The 16,359-nt window shown below is 42.1% G+C and overlaps 1 protein-coding gene across 6 annotated transcripts in view; it reads right to left on the bottom strand.

Moving 5' to 3' along the window:
• Positions 1-16,359, bottom strand: part of add3a (adducin 3 (gamma) a) — a 141,237-nt gene that overhangs the window by 39,250 nt on the left and 85,628 nt on the right. For 3 of the 6 annotated variants that reach the window (XM_030072728.1, XM_030072805.1, XM_030072568.1), the window contains one exon: positions 9,763-10,012. In XM_030072728.1, the coding sequence (XP_029928588.1) occupies positions 9,763-9,957 (195 nt within the window). In that variant the 5' untranslated portion in view covers positions 9,958-10,012. Of the gene's footprint in view, positions 1-9,762; positions 10,013-12,813; positions 12,831-16,359 lie in introns of those variants that run through there. The other 3 variants (XM_030072645.1, XM_030072957.1, XM_030072881.1) reach the window with 2 other exon arrangements.

Here is a 16,359-nt window from a genome sequence, read left to right on the forward strand (position 1 = left end):
ACTTTATTACAGTGATGGAATACTGGTGTGAAGAAAGTCTGATGTCTCTGAAAGTTCATTTTCATATCGTAGTGGAGTGAATGGAAACCAATGGCCGGATAAAAAGGTAGGAATTATGATACTGCAGTTCTAAAATACAACTGCTCGCTTTAGGAAAAGATTAGCAGAAGTGTAAAGTATAAACTTTTTGTAAATATTAGACTAGTATGTAGTATGCAGAATCACTGGTGTGTTTGGAAACAGTTGTACATAGGCAGGCAGACAGACAAAAAAAAGTGGACACACACACGTTATCCTGAAAGCAAACACGGCGTCCAGGTGAGGCCTGTAATTTCAGCCGCACACTCAGACAGCCTGCCTAGTTAAGTCAGCACAATGCTGGTCTTTCAAGCGGCCTACGTGACAGTGTTGCAAAGAGTGAGAGTGCCTTGCCTGCCAGCTTGCCAGCGCTATTGATTCCCTCCATCTAACACCGGTGTGTGCGTCAGTGAAATTGGTCCCCTACTCCACCTGCGACGTCTCCTTACTCTGCATAAACTCCCTGCCCTTTCCTTGGAGGATGCACTTGTTCACCCTGACGGGGAGTGCAGGAAGAGCTCTGCACCGCGAGAGCAGATCATGTTTACACCGATCATGTGCTTTTAAATTGACAAGAAAGTACATCAAAGTGTTCAAAATTGATCTTACACCATGTGCGCAGGACTGTATCTGTGTCACTGCTCGAGTTGTTGGTGTCCTGCCAGAGACAAATTCCTGTACATTTATTCAACCTGACAAAAATAACACTGAGTTGAACTGCAGAGTGAATATCTTGATTTATCACGCATGTCATCATAAGGCTTGGATTTGCCGCATGCATCAATGCAAAAACGCAAAATCTTACCAAGAATATTTGTATTATTTCAAGTCACAATGTCTTATTTCTAGTCAAAATATCTCATTACACTTAAAATAAGACATGATCACCTCAGAAGTAACTTGTTTTTAGACAATTTTCACTTGTTTCAAGTGAAAATTCACTTGAAACAAGTGAAAATTTGCTTGTTTCATTGGCAGAATTTGCCAGTGGAAAAAGTGAAAATTCACTTGAAATAAGGGAAAATCAGCTAGAAACAAGAAACAAATTTTGCCAATGAAACAAGCAAATTTTCACTTGAAACGAGAGACAACTGTCTAAAAACAAGTTACTTCTGAGGTGATCATGTCTTATTTTAAGTGTAATGAGATATTTTGACTAGGAATAAGACATTTTTGACTTGAAATAAGACAAATAATCTTGGTAAGATTTTGAGTTTTTGCAGTGCAGGCATGGCAGAGCGCTTACATTCTCACTACCACGAGGATTCTCCTGGGTTCGGGGCTATCCTTTTGAGGCTGCACACAAGCTAAAGACGACTTAGTAGCACTTCAACGTGTTACATCCTAATCCTGAGAGCGCGGCTCCACTGCTGGGGGCTCGGCTAAGCTCAGCACCGGCGAGATGCTGTAAAATGCCAAACTGAAACGCAGCCGCTGAGACGGGGCGGTGAGACGAGAGGTGGAGGTTTTTAAAAAGGAGCTCTCAGGAGGAAGTTCAACCACTAATGTTCGACCAAATGAGACCTTCAGGACCTAAAAAAAGAAAAAGGAAAAACATAATGGAGAGCAGCCGTGACATTTGCCTCACGCGAGGGGGTTCTCGGCAAAACCCACCATAAAGCACCATAAATTATCCGCTTGTGTTCTCAGGCAACTCGGGGGGGTGGGGGGGGAATGTGCGCTTCCTCTGAAAACCACCAAAGTACCACAAGGGAGTGTGAGTAAATCTACCGCTTGGCATCAGTAAATCATTGCTATGGATGATGACTGGACTGTGGGAAAGAGGAGAGGAGAGGAAAACAGGACAGAGCCAGAGATGAGTGGAAAAGGCAAAAAATAGCAGCAGCATGTGGAAGTACAAGTCAAATTCAATTTCATCTGATTTAATCTTCATCGTGCCTCTGAGGGCTTTTAACCTGAGCGGCTATTCACAGCAGTCACAGCGACAGCAGCCGTGAGAGCCGAGGCTTAAAGACGGAATTTAACACCGACAAATTAATATCTTGATTTATCACGCATGTCATCATAAGGCTTGGATTTGCCGCTGAAATCTGCACCGACTGCGCTCTTCTGGGCTCTCCAAAGCCCCCACGGTGTATTTCACTAACCACATCAAAGCAGCGGTCTGCCCTGAGATGCCACGCAAAACGCCACACAAATCCCACCCTACTGGCAACCTGAACGCCGAAACCATCTCCAAAAACACTTCACTCCTTGTCTTCCTCTCACATGTCTTCCTCTCACATGATTCGTGTAAATAATCAACTGAACAGTGTTTGAACCAAAGTGAGTTCCAAAAACTGTGGACACACACACGTCTGTACTGCGTAGCCACACTCAGAATAGCTGTTATGTATCACCTGAGACTATGACCCCCCTTTACACCGGGTATCAATATGTGTCTCGGGTGATCCAATAGCACAGCGCTTGAGCACATAAACATGCAGGTGTAAATGCACCCAAGAGGCATTCAAGTTCACGTTTACTTCAAGTACGACAACCCCGGACTTAACCCTCTGAACCCCAAACAGTTTTTGGGGCGTTTTCTGCTCCCCTCACATTTTGGCTCACTGTGGGCTTGTTTTTCACTGCAATTACAAGTGATACAAGTAATTAAATGTTATTCTACGATTTTTTTATTTTATTTTATTTTTTTTATTTTTGACCTTTTTGTCTGTTTTTTTAACTGGATTTTATTTATTTTATTATTTACTTGTCTGTTTATTTATTTATTTTACCTTTTTTTAGACTGGTTTTTAATTGAATTTTATTTATTTGATTATTTTACCATTTTAGTCTTGCCTTTAACTGAATTGTATTTATTTTATTTACTTTTATTTATTTATTTAGTTATTTTTATTGATATTTACTGAATTTTAATCTTTAATATGGATTATCTTCTCTCTAGTGTTTCCTCACTTCGAAGTGGCGAGTGTAGGATAGCGTTTCCTCAGTGTTTTTAATTCCTTGGTGTTTTTAAATTTGTGTGTGTGTGTGTGTGTGTGTGTGTGTGTGTGTGTGTGTGTGTGTGTGTGTGTGTGTGTGTGTGTGTGTGTGTGTGTGTGTGTGTGTGAAAAGGGGGGGATGTATGTTGTGTCTATTGTTTGTTGTATAGTTTTTATGTGTTGCACTGTTTTTATGTGTTTTTATGTAAAGCACTTTGGGCTGCTCCTTTGGCATGAAAAGTGCTCTATAAATAAAGTTTGATTGATTGATTGATTGAAGTGCTGCACCTCTATGGAAACAGCACAGCTGTGGCTATCACCTGAAGCCATTCAAAAATGTCTTTCACACAGTATGAAAGAGTTATAGTGCCATAAATAATAAAAAAATAAAAAAGGCAAACTGATTTTTTTTTTTTTTTTGATAATTTATTTTACAAAAATCGAGAAACATTGGAATAAATGTACAGAACATTTTTTCAGGTGCCCACAAGTGTCACTGATCCAAGAAAAAAAAAGTAGGGCTTCACATGATTTATTTCCAGAAATATTAACATTTTTCCAACCTGTATAAACCTAGGCGTTTTTACTGCCTTGCGCCCTTCCATGTTACTACTGCTGCCTACACACTGAAATTCAGTGAATTTTTTGTCATGCAACTGTTGGGCTCACCTGAATCAATCAAGATTTTTCTGAATTTTCTGTTTTTTGAATGATCTGGATTGAGTAAACGACTACTTTTTGGCGAATTGTTGAATGAAGCATGTGTAATAAAATGATTCAAATGAAAAATCACTTTTTTAGGCTTAGTTTCGCCAGAGCCCGTCTACGACGAGCCTTGCCACTCTCCATTAACCCCCGTTGTATCGAACTTGGTTGCAGTTCCACCGTAATTCCACTGGGGGTGATCGCGGGCGAGTGCAGAATGAATGGGGCTCTATGGAGCTAAACGGCTAAATTTGTCTCTTACTCCTGTTTATGGTTGAAAAATCGCAAATACTGTTGTAGTTTCTGAAAGTCCAGTATGGATTATAGGTTAAAAGTGAAATTAGCGAGAACTTATATCCTTTCAGTTTCCTACAGTTTGGGCTGTTGTTGGCCATAACACGCTAGCATTATGAATGCTGATTGGTCAGTGACGGACTTGCGGCTGTTTACGAGGAGGGATCTCACTTGATGTCACCTGAAGACCAAGAGAATCTGGAAACCCCACTCTTAAGGAGGACTTTTCCATCAAAGTTGATATTTGTGTGTACAGAGAATGTCTAATATAGCACAGGCGGCTCTCTCGAGTGTCTCCGTCTGCTCTGTGGAGACGGGCTCTGGAAATCGCCGTAAAGCAGCACCTCTCAATGTGTGACGTCATCACACTTTTTGAACGGCTTTTTAGAACGGATAGGTGAACTTAAAAAATCCAATATTCAGCTGAGTGTATTTTTCATTTTTTTTTGTATTTTTTTTGCATTCAGGGACCGTCGGAAAATTCAAATTCCGACAAAAAAATAGGTTTTTAAAGCTTCCAGCTATGATAAACGATTGAATTTTGGCGATTTTTTAAAAAAAAAATACATGTCTTTCTATCCCGCTGGCGGTTTTGGGGTTCAGGGGGTTAAACCTCACAGTGGGCAAGAAAAAACTTCCCGAAAACGTGGCTGTAACAAGTAAAAAAAATGGAAGAAATCTTGAGGAGCCTCACATTGTCTGCACTGAAAACAGACTGTGATCCGATTGCCCGAATATTGTTAAAATGTTCTCGTTTCATTTGGCAAATACATTTAAAAGTACAATACAAGCAAGGACTTAGTCAGAAGAGAACAATGCGAGGGTCAGAAAGCTGAGTTCAAGTCCAGTGGGATGTAAGTGCCAACAGGCAGTGCACATTACAAAGGCAATGCACACAAGCAGCCTTTTTTCTTTTTTCTCTCTTCGGCCCATCAGCTGCAGAGGTATTCATGACAGAGCAGGGTCTTGAGCTTTTTCTTTGGACTCTATGGATCAAATGGTCTTTGGTAACTCATTCCACCACCAAAGAAATCCAGGGACACATCTGTGACCACGATGAACAGACACATCTTTAAATAACCCTGCAGGTTTATTTGATTTGACGTGTGTGGTATAGAGTGATCAGATCTTAGTAAAGGGGGTCTATATTTATTTAAATGTGTATCTGTTACTTTTTCTTGCTCTGTCTGTCTCTCTCTCTCTTAATCTCTACACTTCTGACCACTTCCACGGCAACGAAGGCAAAATCTGACTGTTGTGCACTCAGGCCTCTTAAAGCATCCTGGTGTGAGCAGATGGTGCACTGAAAAGACACGTTTGACCGTGGCCTTGGGTGTCTGAGTGTCCAACAGCGACAGAGGCAGAGGACTCAGTTGTGTTGCTTCAGTCCCGCCTAGGTCTATATCGGTCCGACCTTAAATACAGCCTGCCATCCGAGCACTGGAAACATGTAATCCAGAGCCACTGCAAGCCCCATAACACTGCAAACAAAACAAACCAGAGACTGAAGGGAGGGAGAGAGAGAGAGAGAGAGAGAGAGAGAGAGAGAGAGAGATGGAAGGTGCACGTGTGCACACGCAGCTGGTGACACTTGTTGTTGCAGCTGAATATGAGAGCGAGAGTGAGAGAGGCAGAAAAGAGAGATATGATGATATGGGAGGAGAGAGAGAGAGAGAGAGCATGTGTGCACTGTCAGCTGGTGACACATGTTATTGTTATTGTTGTTGCTGAATGTGAGAGGGAGAGAAAGAGATTTGGGAGAGGGGACACGTGCACGTCCAGCGGGCCGGTCACTTGTTGTTGTTGTCACAGTTGAATATGACGGGGTGGAGCAGCTGATGCCTCAGCTGTCTTGATGTAAGGGCTAGAACGCTGCTGCAGCTTCAGGGCGTCTGAATGAGAGCGGGCTGCAGCTCAATGCCATCAGCTGGGATAATACACACAATACACGACCACAAGCACAACACACAAGCAGAAACACACACACACGCACAAACACAGTGATGTAGTGTAAATGAAGCATTGAGTAAACTAATTTATGTTTTTCGTCTTTAAAGTTTGGAACTATTCACTCTGATGAATTTAAGCCATAAAAGACAGATAGCCTCAAGTCCAAAAAACAAAGATGCACAAATTTAAGTGGGCTTGACTAAAAAGCGGTATCGCTGATGAATACAAACCCCAATGCTTTTATGTAAATATACACACACATTGCAAAAACGCAAAATCTTACCAAGATTATTTGTCTTATTTCAAGTCACAATGTCTTATTTCTAGTCAAAATATCTCATTACACTTAAAATAAGACATGATCACCTCAGAAGTAAATTTTCACTTGTTTCAAGTGAAAATTCACTTGAAACAAGTGAAAATTTGCTTGTTTCATTGGCAAAATTTGCCAGTTGGAAAAAGTGAAAATTCACTTGAAATAAGTGAAAATTAGCTAGAAACAAGAAAAAAAAAATTGCCAGTGAAACAAGCAAATTTTCACTTGTTTCAAGCAAATTTTCACTTGAAACAAGAGACAATGGTCTAAAAACAAGTTACTTCTGAGGTGATCATGTCTTATTTTAAGTGTAATGAGTGTAATAAGTGTAATTTTGACTAGGAATAAGACATTTTTGACTTGAAATAAGACAAATAATCTTGGTAAGATTTTGAGTTTTTGCAGTGCAAACGCTCATCCACTGTATTTCTCTCACTCACAGAGACCCAGACACACACACACACACACACACATACAGTATCAAGTGGAGTCCTGCATCAGCAGCAACGTGCTCCTGCCCATCCAGACATCTGGCAAAAAAGCGCGCCAAGAAAACCACACTGGGCATGTGCAGAATGCGGATCACATTTAAGGCTTAAAAAAAGAACAGGCCAAACCACCATGGCCACTACGCAATATCAATCACACACACACACACACACACATACACACATACACTCACAGGCTTGGGTTTCCCTACTTGTGAGGAACGTTCATTCATTACTATTCCCTTCGCCAAAGCCGGCACAGCATCTAACCTCATCTTTTGCCTGACATTAGCTTAACTATGAATCTCATCCTGTCTAACACTGCCTGTTTCCTCTGCACCGGCCCAAGGTGTCCTCATTCCTGCAAACAGCCCCTACTTACTTTGGAAGTACTTGAAAGTGCTTTGAAACACGAGCGTACCGTCTCATCGTAAACAGTAAGGTGCACCTCCTCCGTCCTGCCCTGCGTCAACACTGCAGAGCAAACAGCCCTGACAGACGGGAGGCGGGAGGCATGCCATAAAACCTACAAAAATGCTGAAGGAACTGTTCAAAGGTCACCCTACAAATAGCGAGACAGGACAACATTATACAGTTTAGTCTGGTGCAGCTGAGTGAGTGTGAAAGCCTCTGTCGTGGTAGAGTGGACGGAGGGAGAAAGACGCAAAGGACAGAGGAGGACAATAAGATGACTGTCAATGGAGAGAACGTTCACCGAGCGCCGTTGTTTTCACCCGTTTGTGAAAGAGCACTGGTGCTAGGTAGTCTCACAACAAAGACCGTGACAATGAGTTGAAAAGCGGTGCTGAGACCGACCCATCTGTTTTGACCTCAAACCCCCAGAAATCTATAACACAATGTGAAAAAATACATAAGATTTGAGAGTTCCTGGAAATCAATAACTGTGATAACACTGTTTTAGGGGCTGCATTTCCTACAGTAATCCTTCCCAGCAGGGCTTCACTTCCCTTTGTAGGGTGGCAATATTGGTGCAACTCATCTGTCCAGAAAAGAAGAGCAATTATTGTGCTTTTTGGAACTGAACCGGCTACAGGTCTTACTCATCAAATTATACATCACTAACATTGCTGGGGAGCTCACTTGATAAAAGCTTCCACTTTGGAGGCTTGTAGCAGTAGATTTGATGTGAGAAAGTCCAAATCGGACAGCATCCCTAGTTAAGGCTCCATATTAGATTGAAGTGCTCTGCTCGCCCTCAGCTCTTCTGATAGAATGTCAGATTGTTGGAATAATCCTCGGTAAAATGGTGGATTAATGTCCCGGAAAAGCTCAAAATTGGTGTGTTGTGCTAATAAGTAAAAGTGATCCAGTGGAACATAACAGGTGCAGCAGAGGAGTCAATCCAATGGGGGCAGGAGGACGAAAACATGAAGCAGAACTGCTGGTTTGAACTTCAGATTCGCGCAATTTCATGATGAAGTCAATATTAAGATAGATAGACGGATAGATAGATAGATTTACTTCATTGATCCCAAACTGGGAAATTCCCATGTTACAGCAGCATCAATAGAAACATAAAGTAAAATTAAGAAGAAGTATATACAATAAAGACTAATTACACTGCAAAAACGCAAAATCTTACCAAGATTATTTGTCTTATTTCAAGTCAAAAATGTCTTATTTCTAGTCAAAATATCTCATTACACTTAAAATAAGACATGATCACCTCAGAAGTAACTTGTTTTTAGACAAAATTTGCCTGTTTCATTGGCAAAATTTGCCAGTGGAAAAAGTGAAAATTCACTTGAAATAAGTGAAAATTAGCTAGAAAAAAGAAACAAATTTTGAAACAAGCAAATTTTCACTTGTTTCAAGCAAATTTTCACTTGAAACAAGAGACAATTGTCTAAAAACAAGTTACTTCTGAGGTGATCATGTCTTATTTTAAGTGTAATGAGATATTTTGACTAGAAATAAGACATTTTTGACTTGAAATAAGACAAATAATCTTGGTAAGTTTTGAGTTTTTGCAGTGTACCTCCACAGCACCTTAACCAAGTGTGTTAGCAGCAGTCGTTCTCACGGAGAGATTATTAAAGAGGGCTACTTCTGTTGGCTGAGATGCCCTGCGAGCCTGCCGAGTTGCTTACTTCAGTAAAACCTGAGCCAGCATGTGAACCGTCGGCCTAGAGAGCATTTGGAGGGCAAGGGTGTGGCAGGCTGTGGTTATATTAGGGTTTCAACACACCACCGACTGCTGCGCTCACACATGATGCACACACGGCGCTCACTTCTTCAAAAACAGGTTGAGAAACGCTAACCGCCAGCTGGGGGAGAGTGAAAGCTGATTTCGTAATGAGGCGAGAACTTCTCCTCCCTCGCTGGAACTTCTTCATTGGGTCTTTTGTGATCGCAGTGACTCGAACTCACACTTTCATAGCCTCCTTGCCTTTGATTGACGTTACTGAAGTTACTTTTGACTGAAAACGAAACAGCATCTGATGAGGTAACTGTCTCACTCTCACCGCACAGTCTCTCTCTAACCTTAAGGATGATTATTATTTCCTTAAACAAACAGAAGCATCCTTACCACATACAGTATATATCTAGATCTAAATGTAAAATGAAATGTCCCTTGGGGATAATAAAGTTTACTTAGTTACTTTGAGAAAGGAAGCTTGCCCATCAGTATCACCTGACTTACAGGACTCTATAGGATCTATGAGACTCTACGCATGACCCTGCAATTATCTGTCCTGTCCTGCTTTAAACAAGTGAATCATCGTCCCCACAAATGGGGAACTGGAACACAGTGCTAAGATGCATCTTTGTTCCATGTCTTATCAAAATCACATCTGCAGCGTCACCTGTGATATCAAGTGTGACAGATGGACGCAGTCAAATCCATCACATGGGCGGACTGAAGAATTTTGCTGGCTAGAAAACCACAGAAAGTGGAAGGTGAAAACTGGAAAGTGGCGGCAAAAAGTTAGAGAAGAGGGACATGACTCCTCACTGAACTTACGGGACTCTGAAGGATCTGCGTGACACGTTTCTTCTGCTCCAGGACGTTGAAGTCCTGCCGGAGATCGGGCGACATGTTCCTGGTCCTGAGGTACTCCGGGTCGTTGACGTTGACCCGGTCGAAATAGCGCTCCTTAGTCCCTCCGCCAGGCGGGGGAGGGGTGGTCACCACCACCTGACGGCCGTCCATGCTCATGCCTGCTCCCGCCTCACTCGCTCGCTCACTCTGCTGCTGCTGCTCCGACTCTCACCTGAGAGGAAGAGAACCACAGGGGCAGACCAGTCAGTTTGCAGGGAAGTGACTCAACAAGGTGCAGCCTGACATGTCAAACTATAGCTATGACTGTGCAAAAAGTATCTGCCCATGTACAGTATGCACTTTAATATTTTACAAAGACCTTCATGATGCAAGAAGGAACAAACACAGTCTCATGATCCTGATGTGTATTTCAACCATTGAATGTTTACACTGCCTTGGTTTTGTAATTTGCCGACTTGTTATCAACACAATTCAACAATGCAGTCACCACTGATAGAAAAGCATTGATGTTTGACATTGTGAATTAGGAAACGATACTGATGTATGTCAGAACACTAGGGTTAATCAATATAAACCACATGTGTGTGACACTGATGTGAACAGTGTCGATACAGTGAAGGACAACCAAAGAGAAAGACAAACACAGTGCATATAATTCAAGTACTGGTGGGGCAATTAACGTATTACCGTTCAAATTAAACAGGAAAAAGAGGAGATATGCAGATGACATGCCACTAATTTGAAAATGCAGTCGAAGTCTGCTTGATATATATACTGACTTAAAAAAAAAAAAAGCTGTGGTCTCGCAATGCAACAGTGCAATAGTCTTGCACTGCATTGGAAACAAATGACTGACAAAAGCGATGGCATAAGCCATATTGCTACAGCATGTTTAATTTTGCAATGTAACTAGTTACCTTTAAGATAAGCAACAAAGTAAAATAACTTATTACAATCATGATTTACTTTCTCCAACACTGACCCCAGTTCACACTCATTTCATTTCATGTGGATTGTTGTGTTATCAGCAGTGTTGGGACCAGTTACTCACAAAACTAATAAGTTACAATTACTAATTACTTCTGTAAAAAAGTCATTTTGATTACTACTCAATTACTGCTGCAGAAGAGTAATTCAGTTACTGGGGAAAGTCATTTTTATGATTACTTTTTTTCTTTTCTTAAATCCTCTTATTAATGCACATATTTTTGTGTTGCTGTTGCAGTGTGGACACTGCTGTCAAATTTCATCTATCATTGTCAGTGTTGGGCTCGTTACTTTGAAAAAGTAATTCATTATAGTTTAAAGTAATGATGCCAGCTTGTCCAGGTGGGGAATTGAACCCCCGATCTTCTGTACGGCAGGCGGAGGGAACACATGCACTTCTTGTATTTTGTGCAAAGTCATTCTCCATGCATGTTGATAAGTTACGAAAACTGCAAAGTCCGACCGGTTTGAAAATTGACACACCGCTTTTTCTCCACAAGACGCACATTTTTTGAATAAGATAATAAAATAATAATAATTATTAGTAGGAAGTTACGGCTAGTAACGGCGCATTTAATTGTCAGTAACGGTAACGGCGCTGTAACGGGGGGAAACAGTAATTTCTTTGATTACTCGTTACTGATAAAAGTAACGCCGTTAGTAACGCCGTTTCTTTGTAACGCCGTTACTCCCATCACTGGTTATCAGGGGGGCTTTTAAACAGCAGCAGTGACCGCTTTGAGTAAAATAAAACAAGGCTATTGGATACCATTCCTTGATGTTGATGCAAAAAAATAAGCTTGATTTGAACACAAGTGGTATGCAAAGAAAAGTATTTCTGTATGACATCCTAAGGTAGAAAGCCAGATGCAGCTCCCTGGTTGGACAGACATACACGTGTTCACCAATAACAGGCCGCCGCGCTGCCCTGACGGCACCGTTTTGTTCCATACTCTCCGGTTCCATTGTAAACACACAGAGGCAGCACTTTCCGCAGTCACACGGCACGATCAACATACATCACACTCCAACGTGTGAAGCAAACACAGGTAACAGCGGTTTTGTTTGACCATCTGGGTCAATAACTGCGGATGAAACTGAAGCTGGTGCACTCTCGCTGTCCATCCCCCCGGGTGGCGATTTCACAACACAGACTTAGAACGCTTGCCAGGAAACTGTGGAAAACATTGTGCTGCGTCCTGGTGATTTCAACTGTGATTCATTCATGCATGTTTATGATGCCTAATAAACAAAGTTTCAACGATATCTCAGAACTAACTCGCTGATCCTGCTCTGTGAATTAGCTCAGCTGGCATGACAACAAACACTCGGCGAGGCACAGGAATAGATACAGCGCGCTATAATTGCAGCTTAGGTGACTGACGTTCTCCAAAATCTCTTGTTGTCATGGGAAGGCACGAGGCCAAAAAAACACAGTGAAGACATAAACAAGTGGAGGCTGAGAATGGAGAACGGAGTGTGTAAGACTGCATTTTCCAGGAGCCTATGCGGCACGACTGGAGTTATAGCAGTGGAGGATAAGCCGGTGGTGTGTTACAGAGGGGCGGAGCTTATGGCAGCTTTAACAGATGGTCGCTAGACTTAGAAAGAGATAGAGAGATAGAGAGAGTCTGCCGTCATTGTCTGGTCACTCGACAACAGACCTACTCGAACTGACGGCAGCTCCGCCAGACTCCCTTTATGTCTCCCTCTTCTGCTTTTCCCTCATTCACTCAAATTGTCAATGAGTGATTGGCCGCACTTTACAGTTTGTTGACGGCGGTGACAGCCAAAGGTGCGACAGCCAGGCTAAGCAGATTCCACAATTCCAGCGTAAAAACAGATTTAGTTCAGTGACTAACTAAAACGGCGTGGTTTGGATCGGAATCTGCTGGCATTGTCACACCTAGTTTGTTTAAGCCGTTATTTCAAAATCCTGGAGCAGCTTCCTCCCTCGGGGTTTGAGATCGCTTCGCAAACAAGAGCGTTTGGGCCAAGAGCTCGCAGAAATGATGGCGTCATTACCAGAAAAATGCGGTCCGGCTGTTATCCAACCCTACTACGGGATGCACTTTACAATATGGATTAAATATGCCGTGAATTACCCCGCAAAGAAAAGAGACATTCAAGTTCACCATCTTAAATGCACCTGAATGTGCGTAAGGTGGTGTCATAACAAAAGAACTGCGATCGGCCTGCTTTAGAACAGTGGTCTTCTACAGAAAATACCATCCTGTTTGGTGGATGTGTTTATCCAAGCAGCCGTTTTGACATGAACCAGCAGATGAACTCAGGTGTTGCTCATGACACTAATGAAGGTTCTGCACCAATTAGGTCTAGCAGAGCCTGGGTCCTGCTGTTGTTCACGCTGGCTACCTGGACAGGCTCTGCTACACTTAAATGGAGGAGAATCTTAATTAATGTCATTAGTAACACCGGTGTTTACCTGCTATTCCATGTAAATTGGCTGCTGGGAAAAAAAAAGGTCTATAAAAGCCCCTAACCCTTGCAGCAATAACGTCAACCTCTGTTTGCACTGAGCTGCAAAGCACCACAGATGAAAAAGCCTGGAGGTGCACACATTCTCAGGGTGAGTGCTCTCAGCTTGAGCGTTCTTAATGAGAAAGACACCCTGCCAAACAGTAAGGTGCCTTCAATCTTTTGGAGTGGAACACCACCATGCACAACTACGCATTCAACTTCATTCACATGCGCCGGTTCACTAGTTTAAGACACTGTCTCTCTCAGGCTCGCAGGCTGGTGAATAGCCAGACCAGATACTACAGTAGGCCAAAGCAGTGCAAATATTACCATGAGAATGACACACCAAATCAGAGCTACACTGCAAAAATGCAAAATCTTACCAAGATTATTTGTGTTATTTCAAGTCAAAAATGTCTTATTCCTAGTCAAAATATCTCATTACACTTAAAATAAGACATGATCACCTCAGAAGGAACTTGTTTTTAGACAATTGTCTCTTGTTTCAAGTGAAAATTTGCTTGAAACAAGTGAAAATTTGCTTGTTTCATTGGCAAAATTTGTTTCTTGTTTCTAGCTAATTTTCACTTATTTCAAGTGAATTTTCACTTTTTCCACTGGCAGATTTTGCCAATGAAACAAGCAAATTTTCACTTGTTTCAAGTGAATTTTCAAGTGAAAATTGTCTAAAAACAAGTTACTTCTGAGGTGATCATGTCTTATTTTAAGTGTAATGAGATATTTTGACTAGAAATAAGACATTTTTGACTTGAAATAAGACAAATAATCTTGGTAAGATTTTGCGTTTTTGCAGTGTAGAAGACCTCACTGCTAGCCACAAATTCACTGCACACCAACAAACCATTTTAGAAAGAAAAGAAAAAAAAAATTATATATATATATATATATATATATATATATATATATATATATATATATATATATATATATATATATATAGACAGAGCAAAGATGGAAAATTACACCCCAAATTCTTTGTAAAAACATTTCACGCTGCCAAATACCCCAAGATTTCCTACACGGCCTTAACCCTAACCCAGCGAATCCACAGGAAGATAGGAAACCTCGCCGTCTGCCTACATATCTCTGTCTGCTCCTGATCCCCCCTGCTAAACCTGTGATTTACATAGGAACGAATGAAAGCCCCCGAGAAACGGCCCTTTAAGTGAAGGCAGCTGGGCAGCACCGTGTTGTGTAACCTGATATTGGATTCATCGTCCCGAGGGCCTGCTCCACTCTGCATCCCGTATGATAGAGGACAGGCTGCAGGGGCTGATCAAATGTACAGCTCTCCAGCTGAGACAAATCAGAATCAGAGAGTGGACCTCCAGTTTGGTGGACAGCAATGCCAGAAAAGTCATGGAAATTACGAAGGAATCCAGAAGAATAAAAAGATGGATCATATTTTCTTCCTCTTCCAACTCTGATTAGGCAGGTAAACCCAGATTTGATTAATGACATTAATTGAGGTTCTGCTCCATTTAAGTTTAGCAGAGTCACAGCAGCAGGACCCTGGCTCTGTTAGACCTAAATGGGAGAGAATCTCAATTAATGTCATCAGTAACACCTATGTTAATCTTGCTAATTCTTGTAAAAATGGCTGCTGTGGAAAAGCTCTATTAGAAAATATCAAGCAGAACTCACAGAAGTGCGGAGAACGTGAGAAACGGAGACTGACGGCACGCAGCACGGGGTTCAAATTTGCTAGATGGGGTGGAATCCTATGCAACAGCTGCAGCCTCTCCAAAATAAAGTTACACACCACCGCCCCCCCCACCCTCACACGCACACATTCCCACACACCCATACACCCCCAACCCCACCCCGCCTGTACAAGCCAGTGTTTACACCACAAGCCAGCCGGGCAAGTGCTGCTGCTGCTGCGGCTCTGCTGTGTGCAGAGATGATGTGAAGAAAATGAAGAGCATCTTAAATTCACCGTTACTGAATTCACAACAAATTCATCCTGTGCAGAAAATAGAAAAAGGTTTTTAAAAGCATTTAATACCTGACCCAAACCAAGATCTCTCTTCATATAAGGGTCGCTATAGAGCAAAATCACTTTAAATAGGGGTCACTGGCCTATTGGACGCTGAAAACCCCTGCAGTACAGTAACGAGTACAAACACACACAAACCACGATGCCATCCCACCCCAGTGCTGTCACAAGACAAGCAGACCCCAGCATGAGCCCTCCCTCCCTCTGTCTCTGTCAATAGGTTATTGTTCCCATCCTCAAACCACTAGCCAGGAGTTTCGGCGCTCCCCGGCACAGTGCACCCTGGTCACCTCCAGAAAAATCACCAAAAGTTGTCAAATGTTTTGGAAAAAAAAAAAAGAAAACACTGCCCTTTGTGGGTTTCAAGTCAAAAGCCAGTGGTGTATTTCAGTTGACTCAATTACTCGGTGGCAGCTAGACGGGGCAGGCTGTGTTTGTCGAGGGGCGTTAGACTGTGGCTGCAGCCTGAGGCGAGGTGACCGCGACCTTTCATCCCGTGACCTATACTGACCCTCCCGCTCCCACTGGTCCACTGGTCCACCGGCGCTGCGAGCACAAGCCGTCTCTATTTGTGGGGGAAGCCATCCATCTGACCGCTCTCGTCTCTAAACTATCGCCGTAAACCAATCACTGCTTCACGCCGCTCGGGCTACACAGAGTCAGCTGATGAATGGGATCAATCAGGCACCCCTGACCTTCCATCGAGCATGGCCTTAACCTTCCTTCAGCAAGAGGCTTGGTTACTGCAGCAGGGGGAACTGTTTGTCAAACATTGGGCTTGGCAATAAATAGATACTAAATCAATATTGTGATATGAGACTGAATATAGTTTAGAATTTGGTAAAAAGACATAAGTGTTGTATTTTCCTGTTTTTAAAGGCTGCATTACAGTAAAAAGGATGCAACTTTCTTAACTTATTAGACTCTTTTATCTGTTCTGTTATTTACCTCTACCTCTTATCTTATCTATAATTAAAGTACCAATAGACATCCTTACAACATTACATAATATCAGGGTACCACACTGCAAAATCAGAGATTTAACAGAATAGATGCAGTGCAGCAGTAAC

This window comes from Myripristis murdjan, chromosome 1 (assembly GCF_902150065.1).
Source record: "Myripristis murdjan chromosome 1, fMyrMur1.1, whole genome shotgun sequence".
NCBI lineage: Eukaryota > Metazoa > Chordata > Actinopteri > Holocentriformes > Holocentridae > Myripristis > Myripristis murdjan.